We start from the raw sequence: 15,437 nt of genomic DNA, 5'->3' as shown, positions 1-15,437 counted from the left end.
TAGCACTAGGCACCTACTGAGCACAGCTGGGTTGACACAATGAGGGCAGGAGTTGAAGGGTACCATATGTATTAGGGAGAGCAAAAGCAACCATACCCGCTCTGGTGGTGGCAAAATGATGAATTCCAGCATGAGACAACCAGGTTCCTTCCTCCAAAGGCCACGTTTCACTGAGGTCCATGTTTCCAGCAAGCCTCTTGTACGTGTGGTTCTCACATCAAATGAAATCTCCTAAAACAAATAATGAGCACAAAAAAATGGAGATGAATTACTACTGATGTTCTCTTGCGAAGGGGAGGCTTTCTTGAAGGAAAGTAGTCAGTTTCTAGTTTATTATGTTTCTTTAACATGCAAACATCTTTGTCAAGGTTTGGGCATGGCCTGAGTGTGAGATCTTCCAGTGATGCTGCTCAAATCTGGAAACCATGGTTTCTCTCCATCAGTTAACCGTTTATTATTAACTGAGCAGCTATTACAAGCCAGGCTTTGAGCAAGGAACATACTGTTTAGTTCTGCATATTTTGTACTTTTAGAATTTCAGGATCAGATACAGTAGGGTATCAATTTCATAAAAATAAATAGGTATATATTACAGATACCTGGGAAACAGACTGGAAAAAATTTGATAAAGTTGGGAGTAGCTGCCATTGTACTGGAAATATGAGTGCTTTTTATTGTCTTTGTAATTTTCTGCATTTTCCACAAAAACACACATTTTTTAATAGTCTAAAAACATCTATAATAAATATTATTTTAAGGAAACATTTCAGGGCCAAAAAGGACCATAGAGACTAATTTTGCATTTCCTCTCAAAAACTATGATAAAAAGTCATGGGTCACGAGGGCCCTTGGCTCTCCTAAAAATGACACCCCACTGGCTGCCCCCAAGAAGTCCAGCCTGGGGAATGTCTACTTATAAACTGCATTTGGGAAGATTATAGCTCATGGCCAAATTTCTGCCCATATTACAAAGAGATCTTCATAATGCTCTGCAGGTAGCAGGTCATTAAATGGACATGGCTGAATAATTGAACATGACTGATTGACCTAATCAGCGAACGCAGCAAGTGGAACATCCACATGGCAGAAAACCTGTTGGCCTAATTACGATGGGCAGCCATTATCATTTGTTGTAATCAGAGTACCTGGCTTGACTTGGTCTCCAGAATGTTGTTCAAAGTTGCCCTGCAGACTCTTGCACAGCCGCTCAACGGCAGACCTGGTAGTTTAATGTGTTGCTTTTTGGCCATCTGCCTAGAGATGTGTAGCACTCTTGGGAATTGCAACAAACAACCAGAAGTCTCTAGTATAATATCAGGAGGCACCGAAAATTGTACTGCACTTTATTGAGTACTGGCTCACTAGGGATTTGTGTTCAATCCAAATGCCCAAAGTTTTAAAAGGGGATCCTAGATCAGGATGGATATGGCACAGTACCACGGTGAAAACATTGGACTTTTTAATAAATCCAGATGTTAGTCCTGACTCTGGCATGAACTGGGTGACTATGGGCAAACCACTTAGCTCTAGACTTAATTTCCTCAACTTCAAATGAAGAAATTAGGACTAGATGTTGTCAAAGACCTGTTTAGTCTGTCAAGACTTGCAGCCTATAATAAAGTTTCTATATACGAAGGCAACTTCTCCACCTGCATCAAGAAATATGCATTATTTTTCTATTAGCAAACTACTCAGTAGTTAAGAGGTGGCTGATTCAGGCTAGAGGTGGTCTGCCAATGGAAGACAACATGTCCTCTGTGTGAAAGTGGAAACACGTCTAGAACAGAAATCCAGTCTCGGGCCGTGATCACACTGGTGTCATCATTTAACCAAACGAACTAACTGTTAACATCTTGCATAGTCATCAACTATGAAATAACATGAACAAAAATACTACATCCTTAAAAAACAACATTTGTTTACAATAGACCGGCCACTCAAAACCATTTCATTAATCCCTTCAGTATCCTTGAGAAGTGAAATTTTAGGAGCTTTGTTTGACAAAAACAGAGCTTTACTGATGATGTGGAGAGTAGTTTTCACAGTAGATTTTCCATCCTTCTTGGTCCAGGGGCCTAGGCACCCAGTAGCCCCAGGAAACTTTTGCAAGATGCTACCTCGTGGCTGTGTGAGGTTAGACTCTCACATCCACACATTTTATTTTGTTTTATTAACCTGAACTACACAGGTTCACGTTGAGTGTTCCATTAACTTCAACCCGCAAACCCTGCTGATTTCTCTGATGCCTGAATTTCACACCTCTGCTTGGGAAAGCCAAGCGCAAAATGTGAAATGAAATTGCAGCAAACACAAGTATTTCCAGGAAGACTTTGATCAATGGCATCTGTTACTGAAACTCTAGCACCATCAATCACTTCAGTCGCAGGAAGCCTCAGAGTTGCTCATGAAACTCTGGAGCCTAGAAAATATTCTCCAGGCCTCTAACCAATATAAAACAAGTTGTCTGGGGTTTTCTATAATGTGTTTAGATTTTTAAAGTCAAAACTCTATAAATGACTAAGTCTAGAAAGAAGAAACTAAAGAGAAAAAAATTAAAGCAACCATGGGAATAAGAAGTGAGGAAATACTTTACTCTGAAGCAGCACATAGCAGCTCAAACAACAGCATGTACGATAAGATGGGGTGGCATGAGTGGAAAAGCCTATTGAAAATGTACAGATGTAATTCTGACTTTGAGAAGCATTTTTTCGGAGAGGTGTCTGTACTCTCGTGTTCATTGCAGCGTTATTCCCAGTAGCCAAGATACAGAAACAACCTAAGTTTCTTGTTAACAGATGAGTGGCTAAGATGTTATATTTACAAACGGACATACACAGGGGCAATGGGGTATGGTTCAGCCATGAGAAAGAAGGAGGTCCTGCTGTTTGGGATGACATAAATGGACCTGGAGGGCATTCCACCGAGTGACATAAGCCAGACAGAAAAAGATAAACACTCCATGCTACCGCCTATAGGTGGACTCTAAAGAGAAAAAATAAAACTCATAGAAACAGACAGTAGAAAAGTGGTTACCAGAGGTAGGAAGGTAAGGGAAATAGGGAGAGGGTGGTAAAAGTGTACAAACATTTGGCTTTAAAAGAAATGCATTCTGAGGAGCTAGTGTATAACGTGGTGGCTAGAGTCGACTACATTGTATTGTATAACTGAAATTTGTTAAAAGAGTTGAACTTAAATATTTTTACAAAAAAAAATAAGTGAGGTGATGGATGTGTTAAGTAGATGGGAGGAATCATCTCACAGTGTAGACATACATCGATCATTATGATGTATACTTTAAATATCCTAAAATGTTATTTTTCAAATATACCTCAATAAAGCTGAAAAATAAAATAAAGAGCAGAAAGGATGGGGGGTGCAGAACAAAGAGGGAGTGAGAGGAACTAAAATACCTGCATAGTTGGACACTGGGATCTATGGAATACTGGAATATTATGAATATGTAATTGATATTTAATGAATATTGGTTGATTGGATGAATCAATGATAATAACCAGTGGATAAGGACCTTGGTCAGACATTAGATACCATTAAGTTACCAAAAGAGTCCTGTCTACCTTGAGAGAGTGATGTGAACCCAACTGGGTCATTGAACTTAAGGAAGTTTAGCTCTTTGGCTCTGCAACGACCAAAACTCTCCTTAAACTAAAGCATCTTCCTCTCTTTTTCAGAGCCGCCTCTAGGGCAGGCCATCCACCCAGCTGCCTGAGCCAGAAACTGGCCGTTCTTGTTTGCTTGATTACAACCCACATCCAATCAATTACCAAGCGTTATCTGTTCTAACTTTCAAATGTCTCAAGAATGCATCTGCTTCTCTCTGTTTTCACAGCCTCAGCCTTAGTTCAGCCCCCATCACCTCTCACTGAGAGCCTACAAAGACTTCAGTGGGCTCTGGTCTCCTTTTCTTCCCATTCATTCTCCACACTTTGTTCTAGTAATATTTTTAAAGCACAAATATGATCACATCACTTCTCAATTAAAATACTCCAATGACTCATCATTCCCAGGAGACAGTCTGGACCACTAAACAAGACATCTAAAGTCCAATGATAGCAAAGTATTTGCAATCCCTGAATAAGTTCCCCTGTTTTGTCTTTTGTATATTCAGCAATTTCTGGGGCATTGGCAAGATTGTTCTTCCTGCCTCACAGTGCTAACTGCAACTTACCATTCACTTCTCCTCTCAGATTTGGTCACGTGTTCCCTCAGACTTCCCTGTGCTTACCCCATTACAGCATGTATCAAATTGTACTGCAATTGTCTGTGAATATGTCTCTAGAGTTTAGTCCATAGTTTATGTACTTGGGAGCAGAGATCCTACTTATTTGTATCCTTAGCCTTTATACAGTACTTGTCACAAGGTAAGCACTCAATGTATATTTGTTGTATAAATGAGTATATGAACACATTGGTTTAACACATTCATTTGGAAAGTATTCTCTTTGCAACCTCACCCTCCTCCTCTGCTTCTTTGGAAATATCTCCACCTAAAACTGCACCCTACCTGCCTCTGCTTCCTGTCCTCGTTCTGACCTTCTCAGCCAGTCTAACTTGCTGAGATTCTCCCACCTATGCTCCCACTTCAGATTGCTCACCTGTTCCTCTGCCCAGCATGCCGCTAGGGCCTCCTCACAAGCCAGCCTCCCTCCCCAAGCTTGGGATGAAAATACACAGGAGACAGCTGCCCACCTAATGCAACCGAGTGTCCCCTCAACCTGTAACCAACACCCCCAGGGTCATTTCTGACAGGGGGGGCTTGTTTTAGGAAGACAAATGCAGAAAAATTCTGGCCATACTTTGACTCTGCCTCAACTGTCATGATATGGCTCCCTCTGTAGAGAAGGAATTCATTAACTAGGAGTGGCACATTTGGAGAATTGAAAGGCACATGCCATCATTCAGGTATGCAAGGAACCACGAACACCTCACAGCAAGCAAGTGCTGATAACTTACACTATAAATCAAGATATACATAAACATAGAGAGATATACAAAATGAATTTATTTATGCATTTGATAAATATTTACTTAGTGTCTCCTACATACTAGTCACTGTGCTTAATGCTTGGGATATAAAAGGATAAATATTTGTCCCTCCTTCAAGGAGTTTTCAGCCTTGCAGGGGGAGACACATATCTGGACGTAACATTATAGAACAATGCAGTAAGTGCAAGCATGAGGCATGTGCAAGGTAAACCAAGGACGTGCAAATAATAGAATCTGGAAGTTGGATGGGTGCTTAAGGTCTTTAGTCCAACCCTTGAATTATGCATGACTCCACTACATGACCAGCCAAGCTACACTTAAATATTGATAGTACAGTGAGAAGGAGCGTACCTTCTCCACAGGCAGCCTATTATATTTGTGAACACTTCTGTCAAGCAATTCATTTTGAATTCTCAACAAAATATGGATATTCACCAATAATCCTCAGTGCTGCTGAGCTGTTCTAGGACACCCTGCGCCTTGTTCTGTTCTTCAAAGACTGCTTGAAGGTAGGATACTCCTCCAGGAATATCGAGATTTGACCCCAGTTCTGATGCTCTCTGAGCCTTCCAGATCTGGACCTTCTGCTGTGAGTCAGGGATCAGAAGGAATGTTCTATCTTGGTTATGAGCATGGGGCATAAATATATCTTGTCAAACCCAGAAAACAAACCAAACACCTAAATTAAAGCACAACAGAGAAGAGGTCAAATGATGGGATCTTCTTTCTCAACTGGGAATTTCTAGCTAAGATCAACATAATCTAGGTTTCAGGTGTCTTAGTCCATTTGGATGCTACAACAAAGTACTGTAGACTGGGTGGCTTATAAATAACAGGAACTTATTTTTCACAATTCTTGAGGCTGGAAAGTCCAAGATTAGGAAGCTAGCATGGTCAGATTCTGGCCAGAACCCTCTTTTGGTTAGAGACTACTGGCTTCTCTTTGCATCCTCACATCAAAGTAGGAGAGCCAGCTGGCTCTCTGGGGTCCCTTTTATAAAGGCACTACTCTCATGCATGAGCCACCCCCCTTCCATGACCTAATTATCTGCCAAGTTACCGGTAGGAGCCCCACATCCTATTACTATCACGTTAAGAGTTAAGAGTTCAACTTCTGGATTTCAAGGGCACACACACACATTCAGTCCATTTTACTAGGTGTAGTCTGGTATCAGCTAGCAGAAAAACTCAATCATCAGTGACCTGGTGGACCACAGTAGAGTAGAAGGCAGTCTCTTCTTGGGGTGTCCCAAGGGTCTGACTCCGTAAGTTTCAATTTCTAAACTTTTCTTTTCCTTCCAGCTCCAAATAGTCCAAACATGTCACAGTATACATCCGGGCTTTTAATATTCAAGTGATAAAATTCAGTGGCACTTACAACATGAAACTCTTAAGCTTGGTTGGAAGAGAAGGGCAGAATGCTCTAAGTATCCACTGTGAAAAAAATACTTCTTTAAGTAAATAAAAGGACACAAAATGCTAGAGCCATAAGTCTTTTTCTGTCTGAAATGACTGATGTTTAGAAAGTTGACATGATTATTCTGGGCTTCTTATTTGTTTTGCAGAATTCTTAGCAGCTTTGTAGAATTGGAAAGTTTGGGTAACTTGAAAACCATTATTTCAAATTCCTTTATTCAACTGGCAGAGTACATTTGAAGCTACTGTGGGATGTATTGATGTTAATATTTTTAGTATTCCAGTAAATAATTTCTGCTACTACTCTCTAAGAAGTTATGGCAACAGAATATTTGTAGGAAACCTAATAAAGTTATGAAATTATGAGGTTTTTTGCAGAATTCTCATTCTGCAAATAGAATGAGAATGAGAATGAAGTGATGTAGGCTTTTCATTTCTATGTTAGCCCATTGAGACTGAGCTTAGAAGTTACCTCCACCATGAAACTTTCCCAGGTAGTTATTTCCTTCTTCCTTTGTGCTTCTCAGAACTTTCTATATTCCATTAAGATACCTCTTTCCCATTGGATAGTAATGTTCTCTTTACAAAGTGATTTTGTGTCCATTTGAAGGTGGTCTCCTCAGGACAAGGTCATAGCTTACCTGCCCTTTTCTTCCCACACAATGCCTGGCCAGACTTGGGGTCAGGCAATACTTGATGAATGAGCACAACTGACATTCCTACAGCTGAGGAACTCAAATGAGTTTGTACCTGCAAACTCCTTACATAATTCAGGGTTAAATCAGCAATTGTAACAAAAAGTTTGTCACCATATTCTGCCGTCCAGGCAGCACAATGGAAAAAGGAATAATAAATACATATTTTTTAAAAACGTAGGCTCTCACCTGGTGTTGGATCCTTTCTTAACTTAGTAACCATGAACAAATCACTTCATCTCTCTGATGCTCTGCTTTTCTAGTGTGTGAAATAGGGCTCATAAAGTCCTTAATTCTATCTTTAACAGAGTCTTAGGAGTATCAAATGTCAACTGGAGAATCATCAAAACACTGTGCAATGCATAGCACTGTTATCATTCAGCAAATTTGCTTATAGATATTGCTTGGTGACATACCTTGTGGGAGGGAGTATAAATGTAGTGAGTGAGGGCAAGGATTTTGGGGACAGATCTAGACTTAAATCCCAGGTCCACCATTTCCTAGTGGTGGTCTGTAAGCAAGGTATATAATGTTTTGGGGCCTATCTGTAATACGGGATCATAGTACCTACACACTTTTGTGGGGTCGAGGTAAGGATTAAATGCAGAAATCTACCGTAGACCCTGGCCAGTAATAAAAGTCAATAAATGGTAATAGCAGTTGTTTTTATCATCATCATTATTAACTCTTAAAGTAGATACAGTTCTGGAAGTGACAGACACATCTGCACATGTCATCCTATGGGGAAACAGGATGGACTGTGACGAGGCATTAGGAAGCTGCCATTTGTCCACAAAGGAAGGCTGCTGGCTCAAACACATTTCCCTGGAAAAAGATCTATGAAAAGTGGGTAAAAGTGAAACATGAAAAATTTGCTGTATGCCAGTCCTAGGAAGGAAGAGGGAAAACTAGGCAGGAAAGAGTAGCAGAGGCAAAGAGGCAGCAAAAAGTTCTGCGAGGACTTGCTGAGGCAGAGCTGTAAACAAGGTTGCCTGAGCACGGGAGGTTGGGAGACCACAGGAGAAAAGAAATTGGGCTGCAGCCTATGAGGCAAAGAGACAAAGAGCCAAAAATAAGATAAACTGCCACAGCTCTCATTATGAACCAAGAATAGGATATTGACTTGGGCGCCACAGCAAAGGGCTGTTGTTCCCATACAGATCCCTACAGCCACACCTGTGCAGGGGGAAATATCAGAGTCACAGAGTAGTCCAGCTCTCATTAGAAAGATAATATGAGCCCCATGAATACTTTTAAATTTTTCTAAATTAATAAAAGGTGATACAGGTAAAAGAAATTTTAATAATTTATTTTATTTAACCTACTATATCCAAAATAGTATTTTAACATTTAATCAATATGCAGTTAGTAATGAGAATATTATATTTCTTTTTTCACACCAATGCTTTACTGATTGATTAATTTTAGAGAGACAGAGTAACTTTGACTTGCTGTTCCATTTATTTTTATTTTTTTGGTATTTGTTTTCTTTTTTCTTAATTTTTATTTATTTTTCTTTTAAGTATCTTTTATTGATTATGCTACTACAGTTGTCCCATGTTTTTTCTCCCCTTCATTCCCCTCTGCCCTGAAACCCTCCTCCCACCAGCATCCCCCCGACCCCTTAGTTCATGTCCATGGGTCATACATATAAGTTCTTTGATCTCTCCATTTCTGATACTATTCTTAACCTCCCCCTGTCTATTTTGTGCCCACCAATCATGTTTCTTATTCCTTGTATCTTTCCTCCCATTCTCCCCCCACCCCCTGCCTGCTGATAACCCTCCAAATGATCTCCATTTTTGTGATTCTATTCCTGTTCTAGTTGTTTTCTTAATTTGTTTTTAGGTTCAGTTGTTGATAATTGTAAGTTGGTTGTCATTTTAATGTTCATCATTTTGATCTTCTTCTTCTTACATAAGACCCTTTAACATTTCATATAATAAGGGCTTGGTGATGATGAATTCCTTTAGCTTTACTTTATCTGGGAAGCACTTTATCTGCCCTTCCATTCTAAATGATAGCTTTGCTGGATAGAGTAATCTTGGATGTAGGTCCTTGCCTTTCATGACTTGGAATACTTCTTGCTCATCCTCTTCTTGCCTGCAAGGTTTCTTTTGAGAAATCAGCTGACAGTCATATGGGAACTCCTTTGTAAGTAACTGTCTCCTTTTTTCTTGCTGCTTTTAAGATTCTCTCCTTATCTTTAATCTTGGATAATGTACTAATGATGTGCCTTGGTGTGTGTTTCCTTGGGTCCCACTTCCTTAGGACTCTCTGAGCTTCTTGGATCTCCTGGAAGTCTATTTTCTTCACCAGCTTGGGGAAGTTCTCCATTATTTGTTCAAATAAGTTTTCAATATCTTGTTCTTCCTCTTCTCCTTCTGGCACCCCTATGATTCAGATGTTGGTTCATTTAAAGTTGTCCCAGAGGTTCCTAAACCTCTCCTCATTTTTTGAATTCTTGTTTCTTCACTGTGTTCCTGTTGAATGTTTTTCTCTTCCTTCTGCTCCAAATCGTTGATTTGAGTCCTGGTTTCCTTCCCTTTACTGTTGGTTCCCTGTATATTTTTCTTTCTTTCACCTTGCAGAGCCTTCACTTTTTCCTCCATTTGGCGACCATACTCAACCATTTCTGTGAGCATCCTGATTACCAGTGTTTAGAACTGTGCATATGATAGATTGGCTATCTCTTCATAGCTTGGTTCTATTTTTGGAGCTTTGATCTGTTCTTTCATTTGGGCCATATTTCTTTTCTCCCTGTGCCTGCTATGTTGGAAGAGACGAAGACTTAGGTATTCTCCAGGGCAGAGCAACCCAGATTGCTGCGTTGTAAAACTGTATGTTGGGGAGGGATCTGAGAGGGAACAATGCCACTTTCTTGGCTTTTGGTGGGCTTTCAGTCACTTCCTCTGCTACCCACAAGAAAATTGGGCCTTTCTGGTGCTAATTCCTGGGTGTGTGGGTTTGTGTACGTTCTGGGACCCCATGGGTCTCTCCAATGAACTCTCCCATGAAGCTGGGAGTTTCTCCTGCTACTGCCACCCCACATGTTTTTACAGACAGAGGTTTTGAGGCTTTCTTTTCCTGCACTGGAACCCTGGGTTGTGTGGTCTGTCTCACTCCCCTGTTGTTCCTCCCGGGTTCATACGCATGCAAATGTGGAACCAACCAGTCTGCCAGCCACTGCCTCTCCCACCTGGCTGCCTGTCTCCGCTCCTCCTACCAGTCTGGATGAATGTTTCTTCTTTAACTCCTTGGTTGTCGGACTTCCATACAGTTTGATTTTTCTGGCAGTTCTGGTTGTTCTTTGTCTTTAAATTTGTTGTTGTTCTTCTTTTGGTTGTGCAAGGAGTCAAAGTGTATCTACCTATGCCTCCATCTTCTGTTGTTCCATTTGTTGATGCATTCATTGGTTGCTTCCTGAGTGTACCCTGGCTGGAGATGGAAGTGCAACCTTGGTGTACAGGGGCAATGCTCTAAGAAACTGAGTTAACCAGCCAGGGCCACACCAGTGCTTTAAAAATCCAGTGTGTATTTTCACACACAGCCTATGTCATTTTGTAGTAACCATACCTCAAGTTCTCAATAGCCACTTGGCACAGAACTAATCAAGGGAAAATGAGATCCATTCTCCTGACCTCCTAGGCTGTTAACGCTCTTTAAAAGCCCAAATTCAAAGAACCAGAAAAGACCTCTGGAGATATTTAATATGCAAGTGATGTATATACATTCCTGACAGATTTTCCTTTAGCATCTTTGCTTGAATTTAGGCAGTTTCATACCCCATTGCAAACTATCCTCCAATCTAACACTCACAGAGGGCTGACTTAGTGGTTGGCCAGACAGGTTAATCATGCTGGATGTACTGCCCATGCTTCCATTCTAAGGGCCCTTCTGGTGCTAATTCCCAAGTGTTGATTCCCATTCTAAGAGAAACTACCTTACCCACACCTTCCTTCTGCAATCCCAAGGCAGCTTGATGCCCCTACTTCCCCCCACGAATTCTCTGGTCCAGCTAACCAAGAGTAGGCACATGATTCTATGAACCATTACATCCATTCATGTAGTCACCTGGTGTGGAAAATCCCACCCAGGGACAGACTATGGGGACCAGCCAATCAGACCGTCTGTCAGGAATATAGAGGCCAAGTCAGTCCATGGATGGGGAGAAGCGACTGAAGAAGACACACAGAAGCTGAAAGAGCAATAACCATATAGGATTCCAGTCAACCCTCAGGCATCTGCTGGTTCCTCTTCCATCTGTTTTCCAGATCAGCCTTCCAAAAACCACTTGATTTTAACAAAGTACTTCTCCAAATGAAAGAATTGTAAAAGGTTCCTATGGGAAGGTGTCTAAATACCCCTGTTTCCCGGAGCTCTGTTGGGACGTTCAAATACCAACCACATTTCTGGGTTCCTAGGGAACAGAATTTTTACTGTTTCTGGTTTTCCATGAGATTCTTGTATGCTTATGGTTATGACTAGTTTACAAAACCCCTTATGTTCTGAGGGAGACTGTACCTTTCAGCAAAAAGGCCTACCACAGAGATGGAAGCTGGCACACACATTTGAGTGAAGGTATTCTCCACCACTCCCCTCTGGATTTGGTTTGCACTCATCTCGTGCCCACATTTAGCCTGACAGGAAAGTGATGGATTACTTTGGGTTGCATTCCTAAAAAATTATTCCGAAAAGACTTCATCACAGTGGCCCTATAGGGACCCTTTTAAGTCTCGCATCATCTATAGCAGCAGTTCTCAACCATGACTGCACATTGGAGCTACCTGGGGTATTTTTAAAACCTGCAGGTGCCCAGGCTCTCTCCCAGACATCTGGAATTAGAATCTCTGAGGGCAAGGCCCTGGCCATCTGCATTTCTTAAGAGCTCCCCAAGTAAATGGAATGTGCAACCACAATTGAAATTGAGAAACACTGATACACAGAATATGCCCTTGTTACAGGCTTGGGTTTCTAGCAGAAAATTTAAATACTATTTTTTTAATTACAAAATAATTGCATATTTGATTTTAAACAATACATACAAAATATAGAATGATCCACAGTAAAAAATCTTACTCATAAGCATAATATTTGTGTATATATGTATACATATATTTGCAAAGCATAGACAATTTTGGAAGGGTACACAAGATTGCAGGGTACAATAGTTACCTCTAGGGAATGAGGCTGTTGGGAACTCTATTGATGAGTATTTATTAATCTAAATGTTTCAAAATATTGATTAATATCAGATAGTGATTTTTGAAGAAATGGGTTTTTTCACACTTTGGTAGAAAAATAAATTGATACTGCTTTATAATGGTAATTTGGGCATATTTTCTAATATGTCCTTTGATTCATCAATTTCACTTCTAAGTATCTAATATACATAATACAACTGAAGAACAAGTGAGCACAAAGATGTATATGAAAAAGCATTCTTTGTAACAAAAAAGGGAAACACTTGAAGACTCCTTAATAAACAGTTAAATAAAATATACTTACACTATAAATCCTATGCAGCCATTAAAACAAATAAGAGGACTATAAGAACTCATATGAAAAGTTGTGGTAATAATGTGAATCATAAAAAAAGAAGCCAGGTGCAAAATGGTTTATACACAAGATCCTATATGCATAAAAGAAGTTCATACACACACACACACACACACACACACACACACACACACACTCTTCTAATCATAGAGAAACAATGAAAAGGGATAGCAAACTTTTAATACAGCTATTTTCAGATGACATGACAGTCTATGTAGGAAATCCCAAATGAATCTACAAGAAAACTAGAACTAACAAATGAGTTCAGCACAATTGCAAGATTTAATATCAATACACAAAAAATTAATTGTATTTTGGGGAGGTATTCATCAAAGGGTACACATTTTCAGTTACAAGATGAATAAATTCCAGAGACCTAATGTATAGCATTGACTATAGTTAATAATAATGTATTATATACTTGAAATTTGCTAAAAGAGTAAGATCTTGAGTTAGGTCTCTCAGATGTCCTCAGTGCATACATATGCACATGATAATTATGTGAATTAATAGGTATGTTAATTAGCTTGATTATGATAATGATTTCATAATATATGTATATCAAAACAGCATGCTGTGCACTTTAAATATATACAATGCTTACTTTTCAATCATACTTCAATAAAGCTGGGGAATAAATTTACAAAATTGTATTTCCATATACTAAATGTATACATGAAAAATGAAATTTTACAATGCAATATCATTTTCAATTGTTCCAGAGAAAATAAAATACTTAACTATAAACCACCCAAAATATATGCAGAGCCTTCATGCTGACCATCACAAAATACTAACAAAAGAAGCCAAGGAAGATCTGAATAGTGACAGAAATGTTCCTGTTTGAGGACTAAAAGACTTTACATAGTAAAGATGTTGCTTCTCTTCAAACTAAGCTATGTGTTTAACAGGATTCTTATCAAAATTCCAGCAAGATTTTTGTAGGCATAGGCAAGCATTTTATAACATGTATAGGGAGTGAAAGGCCACCAGCATGAGAGGAATCATTCTCCCTAACGTATGGTTGATTATAAAGCTACTATTCAGCATTTGGTATAGTAATCTAGATGGTGTGGCATTGGCAGAGAGACAAGCGCATGGATAAATGGAATAGAGTGGAAAACCCAGAGATAGAGTCATATAAATACAACCAATTTATTTTTGACAAAGTTTCAAAACCAGCTCAATGAAGGAGAGATAACCTTTTTAACATCTGCTGTCAGAGCAACTGAACATACAAAGGTAAAACTGAACTTTGACCTGAACCTGCCACCTCAATTAAACATTATCCCAAAAATGGATTATAGATTTAAATGTAAAACTATGAAGCTTTTAGAAAAAAAATAAAAGAAACTCTTTGAGAATGAGGACTAGGCACAAAGTTCTTATCCTTTACACTAAAAGAACAACCCACCATATGATCTCACCTATAAGTGGAACATAACCAACAAAACAAACAAGCGAACAAAATAGACCAGGGACATTGAAATAAAGAACAAACTGATAGTAATCAGAGGGAAGGAGGGAAGGGGATAAAGGGGGAAAGAAGAGGAGGGGTCAAGTCAAGGAACGTTTATAAAGGACCCATGGACAAAGACAAATAGGGGTGAGGGGCGCGGGAGGATTGAATTGGGAGGTGATGGTGGGAATGTGGGAAGGCTGAAGGGAGTTGGGGGTAAAGGGGACAACTGTAACTGAACAACATTAAAAAAAAATAAGAACAATCCATAAAAAGAAATACTGATAAATTGAACATTATCAAAATGTGAAACTTTTGCTCTGTGAAAGATTCTATTTAGAGAATGAAGTAAAAATGTAATTTACACAGTGGGAGAAAATATTTGTAAACTACACATCTGAAAAAGGATGTGTATCTAGAATATACCAGTATATAAAAAAACTCCCAAATCTCAAGAGTAAAAAAACAAACAAAAAAACTCTACAAATAATATAATTAGAAAATGGGCAAAAGACATTAACAGACATTTCTTGAAGAAGATATATAGACGATGCTGTGGCTGGGTAGCTCAGTTGGTTAGAGCATCATTCCAATACGCCAAGGTGTGGGTTCGATCTCCAGTAAGGGCACATACAAGAATCAACCAATGAAGACATAAATAAGTGAAACTACAAATCAATGTTTGCCTCTCTCATTCTCTCTAATCAATAAATAAATTAATTAAAAGAAGATATATAAATAGCAAATAAATATATGAAAAGATGGTCAACACCATAATCCATTAAGGAAATGCAAATTAAAATTACAAGATATTATCAGGCAGCTGTCAGAATGACTAAAATTAAAAAATAGTGATAATACTAAATTCTAACAAAGGTGCAGAGAGCCTCCTTTCCTCATGCATTGCTGGTGGTAATGCAAAAGGTAATGGCCATTCTAGAAAATAGTTTGGTACTTCATTTTAAAATTAAAAATTGACTTCATGAAACCCAGATAGTGTACTCTTGGGCATTTATCCCACAGAAATTATAATTTATGCTCATGAAAAAACTTGCACACAAATAAATGCTCAAGCAGCTGTATTTGTAATAGCCTCAAACTGGAAGCTACTTAAATGTTCTCCCATGGGTAAATGGATAAATAATTAAACTGTGGTATATCGATACCTGTGCAATACTCAGCAACAAAAAAGAACCAACTATTGATACATACTTGGGGATCTCAAAAAATTATGTTAAGTGGAAAAAGCCAATCTCATGCATGTAAATACTGCATGATTCCATTTATGAAAAACTTCTGAAATA

At 39.0% G+C, this 15,437-nt stretch overlaps 1 protein-coding gene across 6 annotated transcripts in view; it reads right to left on the bottom strand.

The window, feature by feature from the left end:
- AMOTL1 (angiomotin like 1) overlaps positions 1–15,437 on the bottom strand; it is a 152,563-nt gene that overhangs the window by 124,792 nt on the left and 12,334 nt on the right. For 3 of the 6 annotated variants that reach the window (XM_054592222.1, XM_054592227.1, XM_054592228.1), the window contains exon 4: positions 97–231. In XM_054592222.1, coding sequence (XP_054448197.1) covers positions 97–181 — 85 coding nt within the window. In that variant the 5' untranslated portion in view covers positions 182–231. Of the gene's footprint in view, positions 1–96; positions 232–5,355; positions 5,375–5,439; positions 5,684–15,437 lie in introns of those variants that run through there. The other 3 variants (XM_054592223.1, XM_054592224.1, XM_054592225.1) reach the window with 2 other exon arrangements.

Source organism: Pteronotus mesoamericanus, unplaced genomic scaffold (genome assembly GCF_021234165.1).
Source record: "Pteronotus mesoamericanus isolate MK-2021 breed Mesoamerican mustached bat unplaced genomic scaffold, CSHL_Meso_final scaffold_36, whole genome shotgun sequence".
In the NCBI taxonomy this organism is placed as follows: Eukaryota; Metazoa; Chordata; class Mammalia; order Chiroptera; family Mormoopidae; genus Pteronotus; species Pteronotus mesoamericanus.
The sequence above is the reverse complement of the archived record's forward strand: the minus strand, read 5'-3'. Positions and strand labels throughout refer to the sequence as shown.